Source organism: Sturnus vulgaris, unplaced genomic scaffold (genome assembly GCF_052056855.1).
Source record: "Sturnus vulgaris isolate bStuVul1 unplaced genomic scaffold, bStuVul1.hap1 Scaffold_195, whole genome shotgun sequence".
Lineage (NCBI taxonomy): Eukaryota > Metazoa > Chordata > Aves > Passeriformes > Sturnidae > Sturnus > Sturnus vulgaris.
Window position 1 is genome coordinate 5,165,441 of NW_028276170.1, and position 27,470 is coordinate 5,192,910.

Consider the following 27,470-nt stretch of genomic DNA (forward strand, 5'->3'; position numbering starts at 1 on the left):
AGATATTCAATTATCTCCCTTGGAAGTGATCTTTGCAATTCATTGCCCTGGTAATTCTCCACCTAGTGCGGGCTGGAGATAAGGGATGTATATTTCAAGCAGTCTGTGGCCAGAATCCTGTCTCTTGTGAAATCTCTGCCACAGGAAGCTGGGCTGGCACAGAGCCTGCCTTGGCACTTTGCTGTTCACAGCATCCACCCAGGCCATCGGGTCCTGCCTAAGGAGTGCAAAGAAACACCACTGGTGGCCAAGTGCCGTGGCCCATTCCAAGAGTCCCTGAGCACAGAAACAGCCGCCAGCACAGCTCAACACGGGGGGACCCCTCACCCTGGGCTCAGGGGCTCTCAAGCCCCGGAGATTTGGAATTCCCGGCTGCAGGAGCAGCATGGGAGGGCACCACTGACCCTGCACTGAAGGCAACGCAGCAGCAGCCAGGGCTCCACATCGGGCCAAGCCCCTGGGCCTGCCCACAGATCCTCTGCTGAAATCCTCTGCCTGGGCACCCTCCTTTGGCATCTCCACACACTGGGGCCAATCCTTGCTGCCACTGCTGGAGCTTCGCTGCTTTCTGTGCCTGCACTGCCACAGCTGCTGGGGAAGACAACGGCACAATTCCACTCTGCCCCTCAGTTACACTCACACACTGGGCTGCCGGGGATTCCATGGTCAGAAAATACACCAAGTTGAAAAATGTTTTCAGAATTATTTCTCTAGGCAGGCTTGATTTGCATTTGTCTTGGAGAAAGGAATTATTAAGTGTGTTTTTAAAGGGATGTTACACTAAATGAACGTGAGTTTAACATCTCAACAGACTGGGAATAGCCCAAAAGATACCCACAAGGCTAACAAACATCAAGGAAACACCAGCAAACATCAAGGAACACCCACCCCAGACACTGCCCCCGGCATACATGGAGGCACCTGGTCTGGAAAAGGCTGAGAAGGAAATCCAGAAATGTGGACCTAATTAACATCAGAGGAAAAGTAATACGGGGCCAATAGGATACCAGATATTAAGAACTATCCAACGTAGAAGCAATGAACACTAAACCAACGGATTCCAAAGGGTTTAAGACTGTATAAAGTTCAGGAAAAATCCAGTAAAACTCACGTGTCATGGAATGATTTTCTCTGCACACCCGGGCACTTATGTGTGGATGAAATTATTTCTGTTGCACATCCTGCCCAGAATCAAGTAATGCCTTGACTCTCTAACACTAAAGATATCAAGTAAAAAGCAGATTGTGGGGGGGTCACATGTGAGTCACGCAACTCCTGCTCTGGAAGAGAACCTTTGGTTCCAGGCAGTCAGAAGAGCTTTAGAAACGCAGATTAACACTGCTGGGGAAAATACCCATTTATCATTCGAACTACAGGACTAGATGACAAGATGTCCTCGAAATAATAATGAAGCAGACAGACCCAGCTCCTGACCTTCATGACAACCAAACCACGCCAAAGATGAAGGCGACATTTGTGGAAAATTAGATTATTCAAACAGCTATTTGCAAACAGATAATAACGGAAAACTGGTGAAATAGATAACAAATGAAAGTAGAAAGTAGCTCATATTCTGGTAGAAAAGCAGAAAGGATGAGAATTAGACAAGTTTTTGGGGCGCCATGGGTTAAACGAATGCAGTTCCTCCTCTGATGTGCTGCAGCAACTCTTCTTTTTACCATGCACGACACCTCGCTGAGTGCAGCTCATTCAGCAGGTGAGCAAGGGGATGCAGGTGGCAGCCAGGCCTCCTGATCCTGAAACGGCTACAAAAGGACAGGGAATGAGGTCACTGAGAATAATCCCAAAATCAAAGAGGATCCAGGAAAAGAGACTAAGCCAATGGACATTAAAGTCAGTAAAGATAATTACTGAGAAAATAAGAAGAGGATTTGAGTAGAGTAAGATGAATATGCCTGGAGATAGGGCCAGGGATTTGTATAAAAGGAAGTAATGGGAGAAACCATCGTTTTCAGAAACTGTTACTAATTTCCAGAGACAGCTGCTCAGCCAAGATCCTGCTCAGTGCCTGACCTTCGAGAAGGAGAAACACTTAACAAAGCCATGAATATCGGATGTTATACAAAAGGAGAGGTACCTATCAACGAGGACATGCAGTAGTCGGATCGGGAAGTCTGAGCCTTCAAAGTACCTCAGTCGGTGGCGAAAGGGAGAGGGGGAATGCAGCCGGGAAAATGAGAATAAAAAGGAGACTGCGTACTACAACAACTGGAGAGACCGCATGGCAAATGCCGCATGGCCTCTCTCTTTGTTCATCAATAAAGTCACTTTTACAGGACTCCTCTGTCTCCTTTATGCGCACAAACCTCTGGGCACGGGAATTTTCCCGCACAGCCCCGGGCACAGGGCAGACACCTCTGTGCCACGCACAGCAACCGGGACGAGCCAGCGCTGCTCCGGCACCGGCTCCTGCCGAGGCCCCAGCGGGAAGGAGACCGCGGGCAGCCGCTCCCGCAGCGCCCTCAGCCCAGCGCCAACACGGGCCGGCACCGGCATAACCAACCCGCCAGAGCCCCCTGCCGCCCCCTCGGCCCGCAGCGAGCCCCGAGCCCCCGCACAACCGAGAGCGGCTCCCACCTGCGCTGGGGCCGCCTCCGAGCTCCACCGCGGCTTCACCGGACTTGGGCAGCTGCCGAGCCCACACAAACTGTCCGACAATGGCGCCTTTGCTGCACCCCGCCTCATGGGCGGGGCTTGTCCCCGCTCTGCCCAATCAGCGCGCGACAACCAGGAGTGACATTGGCACAATCAGCCAATGGCAGCGAGGGCCGGGCTCTGCACACGGCCCAGCCTCGGCCCGCGCTCTCAGGGCCCCCCGGGCTGGGTGAGGGCAAAGGCGGAGATGAGGAACAGCCCTGGAACGGGCCCGGGCCCGAGCCGCCATTGGCCTGGAAACACAAACAAAGTTCTCCGCAGAGAATATTGGGCACCAAAATTTCTTTCAGTTTGAAAGACATGTGTTTGCTAGGGAAGGCAGGACTCTCCCTCGGACTGGAAAATGTAAACCCCCTCCCTCTGAATTACTATAATTTTGAAATTAAGGGGGTTTTAATTGAAGATATGAGATAGGAATAACAGTTTCTTACTGGTATGTATAACAAGGCAAGAAAACAACAACTATGGAATTAATAACAAACAGAACCAGGGAGCCTGTGACAGCATTTCTGGCCGAGATGGGAAAGGATGGAGGAGAGGATTTGCTTCTCAAAGCCCTGTGGCAGTCAATCCCAGTGCCCCTGCAGGACTCTGAAAAGCACTAAGCTAGAACAGCAGGAATGAACAAAAGATCTTGGGCTGGTGGACGAGATGTATCGGGCAATTTTTCGGCAGGAGTTGGAACTGCAGGACGTCCCAGCAGGGCAGGGCAGGGCGGGGCTTCAGCGCAGAGAAACTCAGAGCAGCGCTGAAGGAGCAGCGGGCAGCGGCAGCTGGGTGTGAGCAGAGGGTGATCGGTGCCTCTTTTAGTGAGGAAGGGGTTAATAAGGCCTTAGGTCAGTGGCTGCTCTTACGAGCAGAGCCTCACCCCAGAGGAGAAGGAGCAGCAGCTCTGTGCTGGGTCATGGGGACTTCCTCTCCTTGAGCAAGAGCAGCTCCAAACGTGTCTTCCAAAACCCAAAGCCTTGAGTAGCTGCCCACCCCCGCCCTCCTTTTTACCTGGGCCAGGCCAACCTTTTGTTTTCTAAAGCACTAACCAGTAGCTGCAGTTAGAATTTTCTAGCAATTCATGGGAAAAATTCTATAGGTAAGAAGGAACAAAAGAAAAGAAACCTAACCCCCAATAAATAGATAAATATGTAACAACAGTAAATATCTAACAGTAAATAAATATCTAATAGACAAATATCAAACAACAGTAAACATCTAACAACAGATAAATATCTAATAATATATAAATATCTAACAGTAAATATCTAACAGTAGTAATGTCTTGCACAGTTGGCTATCATGCAAAGACGAATCCTGATTATTACAAACAGTTCTTTAGGCACAGAAGAGGAATAATTTAAAACATATTTTTATCTGCATCAGTCTCTGTATTTTCAGTTGTTTCAGGAGCAGAACCCTTAACTCTGGAGCAGTGAATCCAGGGTCCTTTGCCAGCAACTTTGACTGAGGTGAGGGTGGTCGGCAGGACGTGGAATGGTCCTCTCCACTTGGCTTGTAGAGGATCACTGTCCCACCACTTCACATAGACCCAGTGTCCAGGCTGGAAGGGATGTGCAGGTGTGTCCAGTCCTATGGGTCTGGATAGCAGGATGTAATTCTGGAGCTTCTGCAACGTGGAACCTAAAGCCATTAGATATCTCTGTAAATCCAGTTTCCCCTTCATGTGAATTTAACCTGGAACACATGGAATCTGATATGGCTGCCTGTTGTAATGCAATGGGGGTTCTTCCCTTTGTGGCAACTTCACCAGCCTGACCGGGTTACGGTGTGGCTAATAATAATAATAATAATAATAATAATAATAATGATAATAATAATAATAAGCGGGATGGGAATGATGGTGTGCCTGTGATATCCTTTTAATCCATCTGTGAACATGTGATCTGAGAGGCTGCATCCAAAGACCAGGGGGAGGGATATACCCAGGGATACCCGAGGGCAAAGGTCCAAAGACAAATGAGAATTAGGGACGTGCCTAGGCATGCCTGACATGTCCTTACAAATCCCATGGTTTTAGGCTAAAGCCTCTGCATCTGCAGGGCAGGGGCCAGACCTAATGTCTAAGGCCTTGCTTTTTAACAGCCTGCCTCCCAAGGTCTTAAATTTGTGCTTTCTTTATAGGGAATTTGGGCTAAATCCCAGTCCATCTCAGCCAAATCGACTACCACAGGAAGGGGCTGGATCCAGCTCTGGGGATTGCTCAGGCAGTGATTCCTGCCGGGATGAGAGAGGGTCATGGTGTCACCCTGTCCCTGTCCCCATCCCGCAGGATGGACCTTGCTGGAGCCCATGGAGAGTGAGAGCTGCTCCGGAATTCCACCTGATCCTGTCCCAAATTTGCTCCATCCATCCAACTGATCCTGCTCTGGAACACCTCCCTGATCCCACTTCATCCATCCCACACCAATCCTGTTCCATCCACTCCACGTAATCCCGCCCCACCCATCCTGTCCCAATCCCTCTCTGGAATTCCAACCAATCCTGCCCCATCCATCTCACACAAATCCTGCCCCATCCACCCTGCACCAATCCTGCCCCATCCATCCCACCTGATCCCGCTCCAGAATCCAGCTGTGATCCCACTCCACAATTCCATCTGATCCTGCCCTGGACCCCTGCTCTGATCCAGAATCCCTCCCTGATCCCAATCAGTCCAATCCTGCCCCGATCCCTCTCTGGAATCCCACCCTCATCCCGCTCCATACCTGTGGTCAAGCTGTTGTTCCCACATCATTTCCTGCAGAAAGAGAAGATCCATGAGATTCTAGCACTGATCACACACCAGGATTAACCCCAGGATCCATCCTGAGATCTGCACAGAGGGGATCCAGAGCTGGATCCACCACTGGTACTCACGGGCTGCCATGCTGTATTCATTCCTGTCCCTCCTCCCTGTGGAGAAACAGAAGGATCAGCGTTGGTGGCACAGGATTCCCAGAACAGTGCCAGGTGGATCCGTGCCCCTTCCCGGCCCCCATCCCGTGCGTTACCGGATTGGTGCTTCCAGACAATGAATCCAATGAGGACAATGAGGATGATGATGGCAGCGATGATGGACACAGCGACCACCACAGTGAGATTCCCGCCAGAAGTTGGATCTGGGAAATGTGGGATGGTGAGGAGGGGGAGGGGAATCCCCATTTGGGCATTCCAAATTCCCAATTCCCACATTCCACATTCCCAGCCTCACCCCAAGTGTAGATCCCAGGCTCCAACATTCCGGGATGCTCCACCCGGCACCGGTACTGCTCCCGCTCCTCCGGCCGCGCCTCGATCCTGGCCCAGGTGTGGAAGGTGCCGTCGCTGTTGGGAACGATCCCGCCCCACTCCGTCTCCTGATCCCAGATTTCATCCCCCTTCATCCAGTTGACTGCAATGGAGCTGGGGTAGAATCCGTACGCGTGGCAGGACAAGATCAGCGTCCCGTGTTCCTCTTTTCCAGACACATGGACATCAGGGGGCTCTGGAATGGGATAACGGTGAGAGACATCCATGGAATTCCATGGGAATGGGATGAGGGTGAGATCTGCCCATGGAATTCCATGGGAATGGGATGGGGGTGAGATCTGCCCCTGGAATTCCCACTGGAATGGGATGGGGGCGAGATCTGCCCATGGAATTCCCCCTAGAATGGGATGAGGGAGAGATCTGCCAATGGAATTCAATGGGAACATGATGGGGGTGAGACCTGCCCATGGAATTGTCATAGTGCCTGGTTTTATATTGTGTTAATTGGTTTGTACTTAGTTCTACAATGGCTCACTCCTATGTTACACCCCTAGTTTGATATGTTTTGGATTCTCCCCTTCCTGCCTCTACCCATGTCCATCATCCCCGAACCCCTCCTATATTCCAGATTCTTCCCTGCTCGTCACCCTAGCCCCAACCCACATGGCTGTCAATCCCCCTTGGCCCCTCCTATCTTTCCAGCATGTTCTGTATCAGTCATCCCCTTCTTGGTACATGATTCGATGTTGCATTATAGTCTCCGCCTATGTTTCCCTCTATTGGTTGTATGTAAACTTAGTCCCGCCTTATGTTACACCCCTAAGCTGTAGCGATTGGTTGCTGTATTGTACCCTCCCATGGGGGAGGGCCCCTATTTAAGTTTCTGCAAGTCTGTGTTCCCTGCCTTCTGTGGTTCCTCCTCCGTGACCGTGGTTGGTTCTCTATCCCTCTCCAATAAATCCTATCCTGGAATTACAAAAGGACTCTCCTGCGGTCTTTTCCTTCCCTTGGACCGGTATCATCGCAGCAAGAGCTTGGAGCTCTACCTTTATCTCGGGTTCCCAGGATCCTGGGAAAAGGCCACTCTCGGCACAGGCTCGCCTCGGAGCTAGCAGGGCAACCCTAGCTTGAGTGGGCAAAGGGGAACTGTGTCAGAATTCTATGGGAATGGGATGAGGATGAGACCTGCCCATGGAATTCCATGTGAATGGGACAGGGGTGAGACCTGCCCATGCAATTCCCACTAGAATAGAACGGGGGCAAGATCTGCACATGGAATTCTCACAGGAATTACCATGTTCCCAAGTTCTCCATTCCCAAATCCCACATTCCCACAGGAATTCTGCTCCCACCTTTGTGGTCCAGCTCCTTCTGCCCATATCCGACATATTTCTGCAGTCATTCTGGACATTCGTGCTCCAGGGTATTCGTCAAACTCTTAGCATAATTTTCATGTTCCCAGTACCTCCTGGTGACCTCAGCAGCGCTGTTGGCCGTCACAAATCTCCCAGATCCCAGGTCAAAGGAGATGAAATCTTGCCCATCGTAGCCACTCCGGTAGGATCCACGGATGCTCCCATCAGACAGGAGGTCACAGCCCGTAACTCGCAACAATGTGTGGAGACCTGCGGGGATTGTACCCACAGAGAACCATGGAATTGTCTCCTATCCCCACAGAGCCCCATTCCAACCCTATGGAGCCCCAGAGTCTGATGGAGACCCACAGAGCCTCATCCCAGCCCCATGGATCCACATCCCAACCCATGGATCACAAGATATCCCATACCAGCTTAATGGATGTATCCCCATCTCAGCCCCTTTGGCACCCTGTGAATCCACAGCCAAATCCCATAAATCTCATCCCAGCCTCACAGATCCCCCCACTCACCCCTGCTCTGGTTGTATCGGTCCTGCAGTGTCTCCAGGTTCCCGGCAGTCACGTGCTGGCCCCTCTCATAGAACTCGGTCTGGCTATCCCAATATTCCGGCTCGGCTCCATCCTTCATCCACTGTGTCAGCGGCTCCATCCGGCCCCGCTCGCTGTCATAGCGTGTGAAGGGGATCCCATCCAGGTACCCCATGGACATGAACTGGGGGATCCCCGGGCTGGGCTCCGACACCCCCACAGACAGGAAGCGCAGGGAGTGGAGAACTGGAGGGACACGGAGATTTGGGGGGGTTGAGGGGGTCATGGATCAATGAAAGAGGAACTGGGAGAGCCGGGAATGGGGTGCATGGGGCCCCAGTGTCCAGCAATGGGGGCTCAGGGGACTCCCTGTGCCAAGGAAAGGGAGATACAAGAACTGGGAGAGGTGGGATGGGGTTCCAGGGAATCCCTGTGCCCAGGAAAGGGGGATACAAAGTTTAGGAGAGATGGGATGGGGGTTGCAGGAGATCCCTGTGCCCAGGAAAGGGGGTCCAGGGGTCCCCAGCCAAGGAAAAAGGGGTCACAAGGTGGGGAGACCTGGGACAGCTGGAATGGGGAGCTCAGGGGTCCTTGATGCAGAGGGAAAGGAGGCCTGGGGGGCGGAGAAAAGTAGGAATCAATGTCCAGGGGGTCTCAGGGTCAAGGAAAGGGGGAGTCTGGAAATAGGAAAGGCAGGATGGATGGGAAAGGGGGTGCAGGGGGGATTGGTACTGGATAAGGAAAGGCAGGGGGCACCAGTGCTCAGGATTAAAAATTCAGGGGGTGCCCAGAGCCCAGAATCCCCCCGGGACCCTCCACGACCCCCCAGCGCCCCCCCCGACTCCCTGGGACCTACCACAGGACAAGCAGGGTGTGGAAAACTGAGGGGACGCAGAGACTGGGGGGGCAGGAAGCGGAATGTAGAGAGCCTTGGAAGGGTCCAAGGTCAAGGAAGGGACTGGGAGAGGAGGGATCGGGGATCCAGGATGTCCCTGTGCCCAGGAAAGTGGTCCAGGGGTCCCGGGTGTTGCGGGAAAGCGGGGTCTGGGAGCTGGGAAAGGCAGGAATGGGGGTTCAGGGGGTCCCTGGGTCACGGGAAAGGGGGGGTCTGGGGATGGGAGAGGCGAGCGGATCCCGGAGGCGCAGCCTGGGAGACAGGAAAGAGACCGAGGGAGAGCGGTGGAGGAGGGGATGCGGGAAAGGGGGAATTCCAGGGAGTTCATCTGGATCCCATTGGATCCCCGCTGCGACCCCCATGAGACCCCTGGGACGCCGGGGACCTCTTGGACTCCGTTTCGGGAAGCGGCGGGAGTGGAAAACGGGGAGGACACGGAAAGCTGGGAGATCCGGGGGGGTCCAAAGGTCAAGGAAAAATGCGGATCTGCGGTCTGGGAAAAGCGGGATGCCGGAAAAGGAGGAGCAGGGGGGTCCCAAGGCCGGAAATGGAGATTCAGGGGTGTCTCTGTGCCCAGGAATGGGGGTTCAGGGTGGTCCCGGTGCCAGATAAGGGACTACAGGGGGGTCCCGGTGCCCGGAAATTGGTGCTCAACGGAGTCCCCGTGCCCAGAAATGGGGGTACAGGGGATCCTAGCGCCGGGGAAGGGCTTGGGGGGGGGGGGTCACAGGACCCAAAATGGTCTATGGAGGGGTTTCCCGTACCCGGGAATGAAGGTTTGGGGGGTCCCGGTGCCCGATATGGGAAGTTCAGGGGGGTTCCCGGTCCGCGATTCGGGGTTCAAAGGGATCCTGATCCTCAGCAATGGAGTTTCAGCGGGGTCCCGGTGCCAGATGAGGGAGTACAGGGGGGGTCCTGGTGCTGGGGAATGGGATGGGGGGGGTCACAGGACCCAAAATGGGGATACCGGTGGGAGGGGAGTACAGAGTGGTCGCGATTTCAGGCGTCCCACTCACCTCTCGTCGCGCCCCCCGGATCCCAGAGGAGCCCCAGGAGCCCCAAGAGCAGCCCCAGACCCAGCGCTGGAGCCATCGCGCTGCTCCTCTGCGGGCCCGTCCCCAGCACTGGCCCCGCCCCCAGAGCCGCCTCCGGCCACGCCATTGGCGCCGATATTTCCTGTCCACCAATGGTGGTTCGATATCTCAGTGACGTCACCGGTCGCCGGGTAGACCGCGGTCTCTCAGGTTTGGACGCGAAAGCGAAAGAGACCGAGGGTGCGCGGTGGGGGAGGGGACGTCGGAATTCCACAGAATTCCTCTGGATCCCTCTGGATCCCTCTGCTCCCCCGGAGCCCTCTGAGAACCACCTGGGACCCCCTTAAGAAAGCGCCGGGTAAGCCGTTTCGGATCTTTGTTATTAAAAATGTATAAATTGAGAACCAAAGCAAAATTCGATTAAATGATCTGCTGTTACTATCAGAGACACAAAATAATTTATTGGGGAAGGATTTAATAATAGCATTGGACTTGAAAATTGAAGTATCCCGAGGGCAACTTAAAATTTATGCCTTAACGAAAAGGATGAGGAGCAAATATGTCCTGAGGTGTGGTACACCCCTGGGGAAATAGGGAAGTTAAAAATGAAACCCATCAAAGTGAAAATCACTGATCCTGATTTGCCAATCCGAGTTCGTCAATATCCAATATCAGTGGAAGGGAGACGGGGCCTTAAGGCTCTCATAGAAAACCTTTTGCAACAGGGGGCTTTGGAACCATGTATGTCCCCACATAATACTCCTGTTCTGCCTGTCAGAAAGACAGACGGGAATTACAGATTGGTACAGGATTTGAGGGCTATAAATCAGCGAACTGTTACCAAATTTCCTGTAGTAGCAAACCCTTACACTCTCTTAAATCAGTTGTCCCCTGACACACTTGGTATAGTGTAATAGATCTAAAAGATGCCTTCTGGGCATGCCCGTTAGAGGAAAGTAGCAGAGATTGCTTTGCCTTTGAATGGGAAGATCCTGATAAAGGCAGGAAACAACAACTGAGTTGGACAGTATTGCCTCAGGGCTTTACAGAATCCCCTAATCTCTTTGGACAAGCCCTAGAAGAATTAATGCAATCTTTTGAGTCACCAGACCTTACAATATTGTTACAATATGTAGATGATCTATTAATAGCAGGAAAAGACGAGAAATCTACTAGAAATGGGACTATAAAACTTTTAAACTTTTTGGGACAATAGGGATTGAAGGTATCCAAAGCCAAATTACAGTTCACAGAACCAGAAGTAAAATATTTGGGACATTGGCTAAGTAAAGGGAAAAAGAAATTGGATCCTAATAGAATCTCTGGAATATTAAGTCTGGGACCTCCAAAAACTAAAAAAGAAGTGAGGAAAATTTTGGGATTGCTGGGATATTGTCGCCAATGGATAAAGGGATTTAGTGAGAAAGTAAAATTTCTATATGAAAAACTTACCACTAATCGCCTAAAATGGACAGAAGAGGATGATAAGAGTTTTGAAAAGGTCAAACATGCTTTAATTCAAGCCCCTGTACTCAGTCTCCCAGACTTGGAGAGACCATTTCAGTTATTTGTAAACACCTCTGATCAAACAGCATATGGGGTACTCACCCAGGAATGGGCAGGCAGTCGAAAGCCAGTGGGATTTTATTCTAAACTGCTCGACCCTGTCAGTCGGGGTTGGCCCACATGCCTCCAGGCCCCAGTGGCCACAGCACTTTTAATTGAAGAAGCCCGAAAAATTACCTTTGGGGCAGCCCTAGTGGTCCACACCCCTCATAACGTAAGGGGAATTTTGAGTCAAAAAGCTGAGAAATGGTTAACTGATGCCCGAATATTAAAATATGAAGCTATTCTAATCACTTCCCCAGATTTGGAGCTAAAAGCAACAACTGCTCAAAGTCCTGCACAATTCCTATATGGGGAACCAGGAGAAAATTTAGAACATGATTGTGTGGATGTTATAGAATTACAAACAAAAATTAGACCTGACTTGGGAGAAGTTGAATTTAAGGATGGAGTAAAATTGTTTATAGATGGATCTTCTCGAGTGGTGGAAGGAAAACGAAAATTGGGATATGCCATAGTAGGAGGAGAAGAATTGAAATTAGTAGAATCCAGACCCTTAAACGCAGCATGGTCTGCTCAGGCTTGTGAACTATTTGCTCTTTATAGGGCATTGTCTTATTTAGAAGGTAAAAAAGGAACGAGATATACGGATTCTAAGTATGCCTATGGCATAGTCCACACATTTGGTAAAATTTGGGAAGAAAGGGGGTTAATTAACACTCAAGGATGGGGGTTGATATATCAAGAATTAATTGTTAGAATACTAGAGGCTCTTAGGGGCCCCACTGAAATTGCTGTGGTCCATATAAGAGGGCACCAAAAAGGAACAAGCTACCATACAAGGGGGAATAATCTGGCTGACAAAGAAGCAAAAAAAGCAGCATTGGAGCAAAAACCGGTTTCTGTATTAAGTACTACAGTTAAAGATCTCAGCCCCAACCAGGAATTACAGAAGCTATTTACTCCTAAGGAAAAAGAAACGACAAAAAAATTAAAGGCAAAACAGCATGAGAATAAATGGGTTTTACCAGATGGCAGGGAAATTTTACCTAAGACCCAGGCCAGACAAATTATTGAATAATTACACCAACAAACACATTGGGGAACCAGAGCACTAGCAGACCAATTTTTAAATTTTTTTGGATGCATTGGCATTTTTGATATTGCAAAGCAGAGCGTACAGGGTTGTTTAACTTGTCAGAAAATTAATAAAAAAGGTATGTGACAAGGTCCGTCAGGAGGACGGAAAACTGCTTACACACCCTTTGAAAGAATACAAGTAGATTTTACAGAATTACCAAAAATAGGAAGGTGGAAATACTTACTAGTAATAGTAGACCAATTAACCATCTGGGTAGAGGCATACCCTGCAGCTAGAGCCACATCACAAGTGGTAGCCAAAATATTGTTGGAACACATAATCCCAAGGTATGGCCTGGTTCGAGCAATAGACTCAGAGCAGGGGACGCACTTTACATCAAAGGTGCTGCAGTCACTGACCCCGGCACTGGGCATCAGCTGGGAGTATCACACACCTTGGCACCCTCAGAGTTCTGGCAGGGTTGAAAGGATGAATCAAACATTAAAACAACAGCTGTCAAAATTAATGATTGAGACTAAAATGCCATGGACAAAGTGTCTCCCACTAGCCCTGTCTAATATACGAACAATGCCAAATTCAAGAACAGGGATTTCACCATATGAAATGCTGTATGGTATGCCTGACCCTAAAGGAGTACACCTTGATCCGACCTTAGTTCAGGACCCTTCTCTTCAGAATTACATAATAACAATCAGCAAAAACTTAGAAGAATTAAGAGAGAAGGGGATTTTAGCTCAAACTGTCCCTCTAGGATTTGCCATACATAAAATTAAGCCAGGACAACATGTGTTAATTAAAGTATGGAAAGAAGAAAATCTAGATCCAAAATGGGAAGGACCATAATTAGTTCTGTTAACGACTGAAACAGCTGTGAGGACAGCTGGAAAGGGATGGACACATGTGAGTAGAGTCCAGGGTCCTGTAACCCCTCCTACTGCAGGTTGGGCAGTGACATCCGAGCCTGGAGATCTCAAAGGGCAAATCCAGAGCTCTCGATGTCGGCACCAGATCAATTTGTCTCGAAGGTCTCCCAGTCAGGACTGAAAGTCACCTGTCCTGAAGCCAGGTGTGATTGTAATCTGTTCACCAAAAAGAGTTGTCCATATTGTACTGAGCTGTGGTGGTCTCATCCCTATGGTGGGTATCCCCTATTAACATTATGTGTCATATGTAGAAGAAAGGAACAGAAGAAAACTGTTAAGGTGCTAAATACCCTATCAGCACGTGGAGAAATCGAAATTGATGATCATAACTGGTGGGAGTTATTTGAGAATGGAACAAGAGGAAAAAAGAAAGCCAGAGCAGAGGTATTGGCAAAAGAGTGTCAGAGGGTTGTGTATACCGAGCTGTCACTGCTGTACCTTGTACTGGAATGTTAAAGCTAAAAGCTGTGACAAAATTAAGAAACACTACCAAAAGAGAAAGACAAAGTGGGAGAGCCCAGGACATATTCCCTGCTGCCGAGAAGATGAAACAAACCTCGGCTACTGGCAGCAACCCCGTAGGCCTTGAGGGAGGCAGAGGGATGAAAATGGTCATGGGAGTCATCCTATTGCTAATGATGATAAAAGGAAATAATGCTGATGCTTGTTCCAAGTGTCACCAGACAATTGGGTACGGGGATGCACGGTATCCACCCTTGCCTTCCACACACACATCAATTCGGCCTGCTGTAATAAACACATTATGCACTATTATGGAAAGAAGTGGCCACCAATTTGGGAAAAGGAGGGTGGGCTCCATCAGCATACCAAAGTTGCCCAGTAGGAGAGACACACCTCTGCTTCACAAAAGAAGGTATGTGGGGATATTCAGATCAGGGAGGAGTGCAAGATCACTACAAGGAGGAATTGATTAAAAAAAAAAATAACTAAAATGTTCAAGGGAAAAAGGACAAACCATGGGGGAAGTTTTAACTTGTATAAGAAAATAAAACAACAACTCAGCGAACGGGACTTACCCACCTTGGGAAAAAAATTATTTGTAGAATTAATGAAAGAAATTACTACTGAACTTAACTCACTGTTGGATCTGTAGAGGAATGCAGATGACTGAACAATGGCCATGGAGGGGGGGAAGGATTAAGGCCAAAACAGTTGTTACAGTGGAATGAAACAGAAATATCGAGGGGGGGAGTGTGGGAAGTTTAATAATTCTGAATGCTGCTTAGAAATTGATGATAATGGTGAAGCAATTACTAAAATTACAGAAAAAAATAAAACGAATAGCCCATGTACCTGTACAAACCTGGAACTCTATGCTTAATAATAATTGGTGAAATAACCTGTTGGGGGGAGCTTGGTGGAAAAAATTAAGGTTTATATTAACATGTGCATTATTAGGAGTACTGTTCATCCCTTGTCTTGTTCCATGCTTCATTCGACTAATCCAGTCAGTGGTTCAAGGAATGCAAGTTGCTACAATACCAATAGACCCTGAGAAGGCAACAAAATTAATGGCAGTAGATGTATTAAATCTAGTACAAGAAGTACTGACAAAATTTGAAACCAGAACGCGAATCAATGGGATAAAAAAAGAGAAGTGGGGAAATTGTGACAATTGATAAAAGATTCGTGTTAATCACAAAAGCATTGGGGTTTGTATAAACCAGAATACTAAGCTCTGAAATGAAGCATGGACACTGGATAAAGGAAATTATATGATAAAATAATTCTGTTTAAAATCACTTTGTTATGTTATATCATGTTGTATTATCTTACATCACAATATGTCATGTTATGTTTTTCAAATAAGTTGTATCGACTACCAGCTTGCAAAATCAGACTTCCCAAAAAGCCCTTCCTGCCTTTGTCTAATCAATACTGCCTATCCCAAAAACCGGACTCCCAGAACTTCTCTGGTGCTTATCTACAAGGACCGGATGGCTATCTGTGACTGATTATCACCCAAAGGCTTTGTGAATTTGTGTACAACGAGAACCCACAGTATAAGAAGAGGCTGCAAACCAAGGTCGGGTGGAGCGTGGAGTGGGCGGTGACCCCTCACGTTCCCCAGCGCTGCTTGCTCTTTCTATATCAAATAAAGCAATCTAAATTTTGCTGAATATCGAGACTTTTGTCTCTCATTTATAACAGGGTTCACCTTTTCCTCCTCCATGTGTAACGTCGTCTAGAGCACAGAGATCCCAGGAGCTGCTTCCTCCTGAGCCAGTGGCACTCCTGGCCCTGGGCAGCGCAGGGCCCTGTGCCCCGTATATACCCCTGCAGGGCGGGGCTGTGCCATGTCACCAGGACAACAGAATGGCCAACAGCACCCAGGAACCCGATAGAACGGCCCTGTGTCACAAAGGGCCCAGCCCAGCACCCCTTCAGCAGCCCAAGCCCCTGGAAGTGTCATGGAGCAGGTGCCCAGCAGGTGCTGGCTTTGCAGGCTGGGCTGTGCGGGGCCAGAGGAATTGGCCGGATGGACGCAGGCAGGGAGTTGTGGTCAGCGGCTCCATGGGCGGCTGCAGGCCGGGGATGAGGGGTGTCCCTCAGGGAGGGCTCTGCCTCGGCCCCGGGGGGGCCCAATGCGAGGGCGAGGGGCTGGGGGGGCCATGGGGGCGTTCGATCAATGGGGAGGGCCCGGGGAGTGCTGAGAAGGGGGTGGTGAGTGGGGGGGAGGGAGGGGTCCCATGGATTTGGGGGGAGTCTTGATGAGTGTGGGGGGAATCCCATGGATTTTGGGGTCCTGGTGACGGGGGGGGAGCGGTGAGTGGGGGGGGTCCCATGGATGGGGGAGGGGCGGTGAGTGAGGGGGGGGTCCTGGCGCCCTGGGGTGGTCCCAAGTATCCGGGGGGGTCCCAGCGCTTTGGGGCGGTCGGTGAACGGGGGGGCAGTGAATAGGGGGAGCCCCGGTAAATTGGGGGGGTCCCTGGTGTGATAAATGTGATTCGTGCTAATTAAGTTGTAACTATATTAACAAAATTGTATTTAGATCAATAGAAGACAATTGTTACCGAGTGAGAAGGGGGAGATGGGTGAGACAGGATAAAAGACATCTTACAGATGTTGGGAGTCGAAGAAGGAGGTTGGAAGAAAGTCAGATAAGAATAGTCGAAGGACAAAGGTCTGATAAGCGGCATCTAGAAATATAGCTTCAACCTTGAAGCTGTCAAAAATGGAATGATCACAAGCATGGGACTTAATTAAAATCATGTTATGGAAAACATCTGCTCAGTCACACAGGGCGCCTGCGCTACCTGCAGGTCACACCTCGGTCACTGATGATGATGATGGGCCTTCACCGGAAATAAGACCCTTAAAAGGATAAGAGACCCCCAACCCATTAGTAGAGCATGCGCCATGCAGTATAGTTACGTAGATCTTAGGAATAGAAACTAGGAGGAGCTTTCTAGAAACTTCTGTAGCCTACAGTATATAAGTGGGATTGTTAGCCTGGATGCTTTGATACGTGAGGAATGGCGAGCCACTCCCCGTATCCCCGGTCGGAGGGGGGCCCCTCCCCGGTCGGTTTTGCTTATGCTTTATACGAACCTCAATTATACTAAATTACTTACTGACAAATTTTGTATCTTCTTAAATATATGCACTTTGATTGTTTCATCTCCAATACTTTAATTGTCATCTCCAATACTTTGATTGTATTCATTTTGTTACTATTAAAAACTTACTATTAAATTTAATCTTGTTGCTTGATAAATTGGGAAAAATAAAACATCATTCATAACAATTTGGTGCCGAAACCCGGGAACTCCAGTCCAAGTGAAGAGTGGCTAGTTTTGGGAAGGAGCTCCCCACCAATTGTTAAGGTGGTCCCAAGGCTAGACCAGGCTCTCTTGGAGAAGGAGTTCCAAATTAAAATAAAGCATAAGCAAAAGAAGCTAGCTACAAGGAGGCATGCCAGAAGAAGAAGGCTCCCGTGAGAACGCCGGCAGAAAGGGAAAGGTGCCCGTAAAACGTCTTGTGCACAAGAACCCTGTGCGAAAATGGGCTGTGTGAGTACCATGGGGTTGGGTAAAGGGGGCGGCTGTGTGCTTGTGTGTGAGTGAGGAATGTCTGAAAGGGGAGAGCGAGTGAATACCCCGGGAGGGACTGGGAGGGAAAGTCCCAGCCCGAGAACTCACGAGAAAAGTCTTTGAGAAGGGAGCTGATGCTCGAAAGAAGTGATTTAAGAAGGGAGTAAATGAACCAGGTTCAACTATCTGTTGGGAGGATAATAGATGGAAGTTTCAGTATGTGATTAAGAAAGGATTGTGGAGAATGGCCAGAAAGTGAGGTTGGGGAGAGAATAAAAGGAAAAGAAGGAATTAGGTAGGAAACAAGTGTTTGGCAAAAGAAGTGAGATTGGTATATTAAGCGAAGGAGTTGAACCGCAGAACGAATGAGAGAGATCAAGGGAAATGTTGCCGCCAGAGATGGGTCAGAGGAAAAGTAAAATCTCTGACCCAGGGGTTGTGAATTATGAGAATAGTTCACGAGAACCCGGTGTGCCTGGGAACCGAGAGGGGGTTTCCCAGAAGGGGAGCGAGATTCCTCAGGACAGCCCCCTGGGGATAGTGTTACAATACTAAAGTACAAGGGAATCCCAAAGAGAAAAAGTAAGCAGAAAATTATACAGTACTGTATGTTTGAGTGGAGAAAAGAAAAGATTTGTGCAAATAATTTGTACTGGCCAGAGTTTAAATCATTTGAAGATTAGATTTGTCAGGTTTTAAATCTATATATGAGTTCAAAACAACGTTTTAATTAGGAAAAAAAGTGAATATGCTGCTTTGTGGCTTCCAAAAAGTGTGTGGGGGGTAAATTTATAGTTCAAAGGCAAGAAAAAGAAGGTTATTCGTTGTACCCTTTGCAAACTAAAGGACGGGCAGCAAGAAGGGACTGGCTAAAGCCATGGGACTCGTTAAATCACCTCCCACCCCCATACAGACAGCCTGTCCAGCCTGTTCAGCCCTTGGTCCCCAATGCACCCCTTATTCAAGTCGAGCCAGTAGCACACAGAACTAGAGGCAAAAGGGAACAAGAGGAAGAAAGTGACAAAGAGAGTGAGGAAGCAGGAAGGGAAGATAGATTATACCCTCTTAGAGAGGTTCCAATGGCAAATCTGGCCCCAGGACAGGGACCTATTGGTTACATGAGTGTTCCCCTGAATACTAGGAACTTTAAGAAATTTAAGAAAGAGATGGGCAGGATGCCAGAAGATCATATTGAGGTAGCAAAGAAACTAGATCAGTTATTAAGACTGAATATTTACACCTGAGTGGAATTGCAGTCTATTTTAGAAATCTTGTTTACAGTGGAAGAGAGAAATGATTAGATAGTCAGGAATACAGGCTTAGAATAGAGATCATTAGAAGCCAAACCAAAGAGATCAGAAATGGCCTATGGCAGATCCAAATTGTAATAATCAGGAGGTAGAACATAGGCAAAATATGAGAGATTTCAAGTAAATGATTATCCAAAGTATTCAAGAAGCAATGCCCAGAGGACAAAATATAGGGAAATCTCTGAGTGAGCACCAAGGGAAAGATGAATGCCTGGCAGAATGGTTAAAGAGACTAAAAAAAAAAATTGGATTTGCAGTTATACTCAAGCATAGACCCCGATACACCAGCAGGGCAGGTCCTTTTGAAAACACAATTTGTAGCTAAGTCTTAGGGGGGGAACATCAGGAAAAAGTTAGAAAAATTGAAAAATTAGCAGGATAGGAGCTTCAGGAGTTGTTAAAAAAAGCACAATAAGCGTATGTTCGTAGAGATGAGGAAAAGAAAATTAAAGCCAGGATTCTAATGACAGCAATCCAAGAAATACAAGCAGCTGCAAACACAAAGAATTTATCAGGAAAGAATAAAAATAAGAAAGAAAAATCAGGTCCTGCTTCTGAGGACACAAGACCTATGTGCTTTTCTTGTCACAAAAAAGAACATTTACAAAATTTTTTTTCCTGTTTCTAGGGGTACAGGACACATTTGTTTCTATTGTCATTAAAAAAAAAAAAAAAATATTAATTCAAGAAAACTAAGGAGGGGTCAGGGGCTCATTTATTTAATATGAACCAAAATACCAGAAGACCCCTTGATAAAGCTGAAAGTAGATTCTCAAAATGAAGAAATCATATTTTTAGTAGACACAAGGACTTTGTTTTAGTTTAAGGTAAATTTAGAAAGAAACTTTTGAATAGAATTTTTCTGAGAAACAAATTTAAGCAATCTTTTTTTAATTAGTTAAAGAAAAAAAATATTTCCTCAGAGAGAAGTGGAAAAAATAACTATTTATTTAACAGGCAAAACACTTTTCAGTATAAAAATGAACAATATTAAACAACAAAACTTCTTATTGTTTCAAAAAGATGACCGATTCAAAAGAAGGTTTTTTTGTAAGTTGCAGCTTAACTTACTTAGTCTGGTATCAGTTCCTTCAGTACTGGGAAATGCCTTGGCCCAGGCCAGGCTAGGTGGGCTACGGTGTGAGCTTCCAGTGCTTTCTTGGGTTTTCAGTCCAGAGCAAAATTAAATAATTCAAGAAAAAAAAGAAGAAAAACACACTCCAGGGAATTTTTTTACTTTAATTGGTTAAAAAAAAAAAAAAAAAAAAAAAAAAAAAAAAAAAAAAAAAAAACCTAACCAAAAAGCAAAAGAGAGTTCTCTCCCGCTGTCCACTGCAGACAACTAGGTCTGTGAGCAGGAATGCGGGGGAGTCAGTGTAGTTTCTGATAACTAATTCTGCACTTTTTCTCTCCTCTTTCACTCCTGGAATCAGTCTTAAAGCTGCAGAATTCAATATTCAACACCAACTGAACAGACTATTTAAAGATACAAGCATCATAAAATAAAAAGAAACAATTTGGCTGATAATAAAGCAGGGGGGAGCCCTAGGAAAAAACGGCAGTGTGAGTGTGGCTTTTGGGGAAGCAAAAGCACAGGGTGGGGCACCATGCTTTTCCTTGGCAGGAGTGGAGGCTGTGAAAAAGCTGGGGGTAACCCTGAAAAAAAGGATAAATTCTTCTGCCCAATAGTAAAAGAGCGGTGCCAGGACTTTTGGCCCAGCAGATCCCAGACAGCTCACATGGGGGGATTCACTGGGGCACGAGAGCACTTTGTGACCATTTTGTAAAATTTTATTAAAAAACAAATTACTCAATTTGTAATAAATCGAATGAAGCTAAGGAGGGTACTGGGTGCCAAAAGCTACAGTCCATATAGAGTTAGCATAGAACCACTGTACTTTGGGACCAAGGGAGAATGTGATTTTTGTATGTGCAGTGAAAAAAAATATTATTTTACTGCTGTTTGAAATACCAGTTTAAAGTTGTTTTAAAAGGTGCATTATCAAAGTCTGGACATCCTGAATTAACTGCCTGCTGCAACCTCATTGAACCTGAAGGCAGAACAGCGCTGATGAGAAAGAATCAGACACCTCGTTGATCAATGAAAACAGCCCAGGAGGATTGAAAAATTTCTCCAAAAGCCTCCAACAGTCACATTAACTGATTTATTTGAAGAACTACCACTCAAGAGAAAGAGACTGGTAACACCTATTATTGAGGAGGCCCAAAAACAATTAGAACATTGGCAATGTCGTACTCATGGCTTAGAATGCCGCCCATGGATTTGTATTCTTTGCACTTGCTGTTTTTAATTCATGGTGGAGAGTAACTAGGGCAAAAGAAAAAGAGAGACAATTGCTTTGTTTCAGTTGTTCAGGGCGTATGCATGATCAGCTAACAACAGAAGGATTTTTTAGTGACTTCTATGGGAAACCATTAAGACATGAAAACGGGACCTTTTATGCCGCAATTCAACTAATAGAGAATCAGGACCAGCTACTCCTTGCCATATTAACTTTTGTGCAGGCTAAAGAACAAGCAATCCAAAATATTATAAATCAGAGTATCATAACTGGCAATTGCTGTGGAGAAGAAGTCTATGTGCCACGTAGTAAATACGTCTCACCAGCAAATTGGCATCGCGAGTATATCTATTGGTGGAAAAGAAGGTTTAGAAAACCAAAAAGAAGAATTATTTAATTGAAATAGTGTAATTTTGTTGTGGTTGGCATATCTCCGGAGCTTTACTAAATTGGGGGAAAAAAAAAAAATTATTAGCTAATCAATCTAGGGAAAGAGATAAGGCAGTGCTGCAGAACTATAAATATTTTGTGCCATCTTTGGAACAGAAAAAGTTAAAATAGATCGTGTGAACCTTATGAGGCCAAGGGTACCAAAGAAAAAGAAATCCCAGGATGAAAACTTTGCTACCGAGAAGATGGATATCTCGGCCCTTGGCTGCAACCCAAGGGGCCTTGAGACAGGTAGAAAGTTAAAATTCCTGAGGATTCTTTTCATGGTGCTTACAATAATACCCCTAGCAGCTGGCCAGAACCGTAAGACTGCATGGAATGGAAAAGAACAGGCCATGCAGGAACAAATTACAAGACGACAAACCACTCAAGAAGCAGAAATAAAGACACGAACCCTTCCTGATCCCTGTGACAAATGCAATCAATCCATGTGGGTCAAGAATAAGATGGAATCAGTATTTGTGGCACACCCATATATTAGTGCAGCTTGTTATGATCATAACAGCTTCTTAGAAATTTGTGTAAAAAGTTCAAAATTGTATTGGGTAAGAAAAGATTTGGGATTCAGGGGACGAGCTCCTTACCCTAATGATAATCAACTCTGTCCTAGATACGAACATTTTTTGTGTTTTGAAAAGGATGAAAAAGGAAAAGGGCCAAAGAAAAAACTAATTGGAAAACAAAAAGAAACAATGAAGGATAGGGAAATAATCAAAAAGAAAGAGTTAGAAGAACTGGATGAGCTGTATAAACAATTAAAACAGCACTATAGCGACTGGGATTTGCCAACTTCAAACAAAAATTTGTTTGTAGATCTGATGCAAGAAATTGCCACCGAATTAGGGTTATCTAAATGTTTTGTTTGTGAAGGACTTAGGATGGCTGAAAGATGGCCATGGAGAGGTGAGGGTTTGGCTCCAGAACAATTTTTAAAATGGAATCATACACAAATTTCTAAGACCCTAAGACGGCCTGAAGGCTGGGTCCTGAGTCATCAAGTCATTGGAACAGTTTGTATAACTCGGGAAGGGAGAAAATACACTGAAGTGGTAGGATATACTCCTTGCCTATCTACTTTAGTAGTAAATTCAGACAATAACACAAAGACCTGGCGACCCAAGAGTCCTACTGGATATTGGGGAATAGCAAAAGAAATGAATTGCGAGTGGAATAATCAAACTAATTTGTGCTGGCATAACAGTTCTGGAGCTAACCCCTACCAATCCATAAAAGACTTGAAATCTTATTGGGAACAACCAGAAAATACAAAAGAAAGATGGAAAGCCCCTGATGGAATATATTGGATTTGTGGGCAACGAGCATACAGTGAACTACCCCGAAAATGGGAGGGAACTTGTACCTTAGGGATTATACGACCCTCCTTCTTTGTCATACCAAGGTCTAAGGGTGATGTACTAGGAACACCACTTTATGAAACCTTAGAAAGAAAAAAAAAAGAAAATTAAATCTCGACTTTCCGATGGCGGGAGGAAACCAAAAATGGAAAGATGAAGAATGGCCTGCAGAAAGAATTATAGCATACTATGAACCTGCTACTTGGGCTCAGGATGGGTCTTGGGGATATAGAACTCCAATTTACCTATTAAACCGGTTGATAAGGCTCCAGGCCGTAGTAGAAGTCGTCTCAAACCACACAGCGGACGCTTTAAAGTTGTTGGCCAAACAGCATTCACAAATGCGAGCATTTGTATATCAAAACAGAATTGCCCTAGACTATCTGTTGGCAGAAGAAAGAGAAGTTTGTGGGAGGTTTAATGAATCTGAGTGCTGTGTGGAAATGGATGACCACGGGGAAACCATCACCAAACTTGCTGGCGAAAAAGTGGCACATGTACCAGTTCAAAAATGGAATTCTATCCTGAAAGCTGACTGGTGGAATAATCTTTTTGAGGGTGTGTGGTGGAAAAAATTAGGATTCATGCTATTGTGTTCTGTTTTAAGTCTATTGTTTCTGCCTTGCATGATACCATGTCTAATCAGACTAATACACTCAGTAATTCAAGGAATGCAACTTACAGCCATACCTATAGATCCAGAATTAACAACAAAAGGAAAAATAAACTCCTTGATGGTACTGAAAGCACAATCCACGTGCACTCGAAGAAGAAAAATCGAGAAAATAGTGACTGAATGCAAAGAGAATACCCTGGCATGAGAAATGTTAACCAAATTTGAGAAAAAGTGTGAAGAGCTAGATGCCACATGAAAAATGTTAAAAAAATTAAAAGCTAGTATAAAGAAACATAGACAATACAAAGTAGCAACTTTTTAGAGCACGAATCAATATAATCAAAAAGAGAAATGGGGGAATTGTGATAAATGTGATTCGTGCTAATTAAGTTGTAACTATATTAACAAAATTGTATTTAGATCAATAGAAGACGATTGTTACAGAGTGAGAAGGGGGAGATGGGTGAGACAGGATAAAAGACATCTTACAGATGTTGGGAGTCGAAGAAGGAGGTTGGAAGAAAGTCAGATAAGAATAGTCGAAGGACGAAGGTCTGATAAGCGGCATCTAGAAATACAGCTTCAACCTTGAAGCTGTCAAAAATGGAATGATCACAAGCATGGGACTTAATTAAAGTCATGTATGGAAAACATCTGCTCAGTCACACAGGGCGCCTGCGCTACCTGCAGGTCACACCTCGGTCACTGATGATGATGATGGGCCTTCACCGGAAATAAGACCCTTAAAAGGATAAGAGACCCCCTAACCCATTAGTAGAGCATGCGCCGTGCAGTATAGTTATGTAAATTTTAGGAATAGAAACTAGGAGGAGCTTTCTAGAAACTTCTGTAACTTACAGTATATAAGTGGGATTGTTAGCCTGGATGCTTTGATACGTGAGGAATGGGAGCCACTCCCCGTATCCCCGGTCGGAGGGGGGCCCCTCCCCGGTCGGTTTTGCTTATGCTTTATACGAACCTCAATTATACTAAATTACTTACTGCCAAATTTTGTATATTTTTAAATATATGCACTTTGATTGTTTCATCTCCAATACTTTAATTGTCATCTCCAATACTTTGATTGTATTCATTTTGTTACTATTAAAAACTTACTATTAAATTTAATCTTGTTGCTTGATAAATTGAGAAAAATAGAAAATCATTCATAACAGCTGGCTCCAGCTCAGCGGGAAGCCCTGGAGCCTCACTACCGCTACCCCTAATTAGGACCGTCTGTGCATGGCTTTAATTTCACCCCAAAAGGGAAAACTGCCCCAAACCCCTGTGGATGAGTGGACGGGAGAGATTTTTGGAAGAAAATTCCAAAAACTCAAGAGCAGGATAATGAGAAGTAAATGAAGACCCTTCAAACCAGCTTTCCCCCACTCCTCTCTCCTTCCAGCTGCACCTGCTACCCCGGCAGTGCAGCATGTGAGAAAGGACGCTCACTTTTACCATTTTAAAGGCTTATGAAATCTCAAAAAAATATAATAGTGGACTTGTGAGAAGCGACAGGCATTGGAAAGGATAAGGATTTGACAGGAAGGTCTCACAGATATGTATGTATAACAGAAAGGTATTTGAATGTAGAATCTGAAGTAGGAATGAAAATCATAGCAAATTTTGATGTTGAAGGAAAGAATTGCTGAGCCAGTCTGACTGGGTAACTCGAAGGCAAAGAGCAAGTGAGTTGGAGGGGGATTTTATGATTTAGAGCAAAGGATAAACCACCTCAAACAAAAGATTTTGGATTAAAAAGTTTTTACCAAGCAAAAAGATTTTCACAGACAAACAAGAAAGCCAATGTTGCAAGTAGAGAAAATATCTCAGAATTTTCCATTGCAAGAAAACTGAAAAAGAACTTCTAGCTTAAACTGTAACATAGTAACCTTTTGTGATTGGACAATAGTAACATGAATATGGTTATGTCAGTAGTAAGGACAGGCTATAGGTAAGAGTAAAGGTATCGATTGGGTGTCATGTATTGAGATGCTCTGTAATGAAACGTATAGAATGCATTGTAACCAGAACTAGAGATGCTTCAGACGAACCTACAGCTGTGGCTGAAAAGGCTCCATGACCCGTGAATTGCTGCATCATCTGGATACAATAAACAGCATTTGAAAGAGTCACCTGGAGCCCCACATCCCTCATTTCTGGCTCTTACACAAACGCAGAGCTGAGTCCTTTGTTTGAACTGCTAAAAGGAGACTCAGACCTTTTATCACCTAGAAGACTCAATTCACAAACTCATCAAGCCCTGCAGGGCAGAGCTTAGCAAAACGCCAAGGTGCACTATGTGCACTTCTTTTCATAATTTTGGCACAGCTAAACAGCCTCATGCTTTGATACTTCAATGGGACTCCGATGAACCAGACCCTTTGTTTATCATTGAATGGATTTTTTGCTACACCAAGCAACCAAAGCCATCAGTACCCAACATGGAATGATGGCACAGCTGATTGTTAAAGCCCGACAGAGACTAACTTCCCTGGCAGGAGTGGATTTTTCCACTATTTACATGCCTATTACCACCTTTTATTTGGATTGGATATTTCAGGAATCTGAGGCTATCCAGATGGCCTTTGCTGAATTCAGAGGGCAAATTTTAATACACCCACCAAAACATAAGCTTTTAACCCCTTTATTCCAACTGATAAAAAAACCAAAGAGAAGTGAAGTCCCACTTAAAGCTTTAACAGTATTTACAGATGGTTCTGGTCGCTCTCATAAATCAGTGGTGGTATGGAAGAGATCCCTCACCTGGTGCTCGGAAATAAGATGTGTCCACAGTTGAGGGGTCTCCCCAAATTGTTGAACTAGCTGCTGTTGTCAGAGTTTTTAAAAAAATTTTCTGATCCCTTTAATTTGGTAACAGATTCAGCTTATGTTGCAGGAATTGTGATGACAGCTGAAGCATCAGTTTTGAAAGAGGTTGAATATTCACAACTCTTTTATTGGTTACAGCTTCTTGTTTTTTCCTTAGAAAATAGAACATCTTATTTTGTTATGCATATCCGATCACACACAGACCTTCCTGGATTTTTAGCTCAAGGGAACAGGCAGGCTGATCTTTTAGCAATGCATGTACTAAATTCTGTACAGAAGATGGACCAAGGTAAATTGAGTCATTCCTTTTTTCTCCAGAACCTGCTGCTTTGATTCAGAACTTTGGCATTACTAAAGCCCAAGCTTCAGTAATTATCACTGTTTGTCCTGACTGTCAAAGGTGTTATTTTCCTTCTATTGCAGGAGGTGTTAATCCCCCGAGGGCTTCAAAGCCTTCAAATCTGGCAAAGAGATGTTACCCATTTTGCCGAGTTTGGCCGTTTAAAATACATTCATTCCTCTATTGACGCCTTTTCTGGCGCTCTTTTTGCATCAGTCCATTCAGGGGAAACAGCTAAAGATGTCTGCAGACACTTTACTGCTGCTTTTGCAACTCTGGGTGCACCTTCTGAGGTGAAGACCGACAACGGCCCAGCTGATACTTCCCATCGAGCTGCTGCCTTTTTTGCTCCATGGGGAATTAGTCACAAAACAGGTATCCCTCATTCCCCAACAGGCCAATCTAGCATTGAATGAGCTCATGGCTCTCTTAAGCGTCTTTTAATACTACAAAAAGTGGGAACTGGAGATGGCACCCCTGCCGAGAGACTGCAGAAAGCTCTTTATGTTTTTAACTTTTCGAATTGTTCTTTTATGGACCCCAATCCACTAACTGTTCACATTTTAATTGTAATTCACAATTGCAACATAAGGAAAGACCCCCTGTTTTAATAAAAGATCCAGAATCCGGTAAAATATTGGGGGCTTATCCTTTGATCACCCGGGGTCGAGGTTTTTCATGTGTCCTTACAGAGAATGGTTCCAAGTGGATCCCTGCAAATAATGTGAAGCCATTTCGAGAACCCCTGAATGCAGCACTGGAGGATTCGCCTTTAACTGCAGCACCTGAAGACCCACCTGTAATACCACCATGGAAGGAGGACACCCAGGAACAGGACTTTTAACTGAGGTTGACTGTGTTAGACAT

General features: G+C 45.9%; 2 protein-coding genes and 1 long non-coding RNA gene across 4 annotated transcripts in view; all 3 read right to left on the reverse strand.

Moving 5' to 3' along the window:
• Positions 1–27,470, reverse strand: part of LOC148218027 (uncharacterized) — a 775,474-nt gene that overhangs the window by 6,076 nt on the left and 741,928 nt on the right. The window contains 1 exon segment of the mRNA XM_088158035.1: positions 19,845–19,852. Within this exon segment, the coding sequence (XP_088014161.1) occupies positions 19,845–19,852 (8 nt within the window).
• On the reverse strand, positions 3,834–5,787 carry LOC148218028 (uncharacterized). Its single transcript, XR_015800616.1, has 4 exons — positions 5,679–5,787; positions 5,545–5,580; positions 5,394–5,425; positions 3,834–4,308 (listed from the first exon to the last, which is right to left on the reverse strand). It is a non-coding gene; the product is annotated as an uncharacterized LOC148218028 (long non-coding RNA).
• Positions 6,010–9,843, reverse strand: LOC148218029 (class I histocompatibility antigen, F10 alpha chain-like). 2 transcript variants are annotated; one of them, XM_088158159.1, is made up of 4 exons: positions 9,734–9,843; positions 7,805–8,068; positions 7,382–7,541; positions 6,010–6,151 (listed from the first exon to the last, which is right to left on the reverse strand). In XM_088158159.1, exons 1-4 carry the CDS (start codon positions 9,807–9,809, stop codon positions 6,142–6,144), a joined length of 510 nt encoding a protein of 169 aa, XP_088014285.1. In that variant the 5' UTR covers positions 9,810–9,843; the 3' UTR covers positions 6,010–6,141. The 2 variants fall into 2 exon arrangements, with proteins under 2 accessions (XP_088014285.1, XP_088014284.1); XM_088158158.1 differs by having other exon boundaries at positions 6,065–7,541.

Excerpts from the sequence above, each read along its gene's own strand:
- LOC148218029 (XM_088158158.1), bottom strand. The coding sequence starts at position 9,809 with ATGGCTCCAGCGCTGGGTCTGGGGCTGCTCTTGGGGCTCCTGGGGCTC. Across the intron at positions 8,069-9,733 it reads TCCGGGGGGCGCGACGAGAG|TTCTCCACTCCCTGCGCTTC; the intron begins GTGAGTGGGACG and ends GTGTCCCTCCAG. Across the intron at positions 7,542-7,804 it reads CCGATACAACCAGAGCAGGG|GTCTCCACACATTGTTGCGA; the intron begins GTGAGTGGGGGG and ends CAATCCCCGCAG.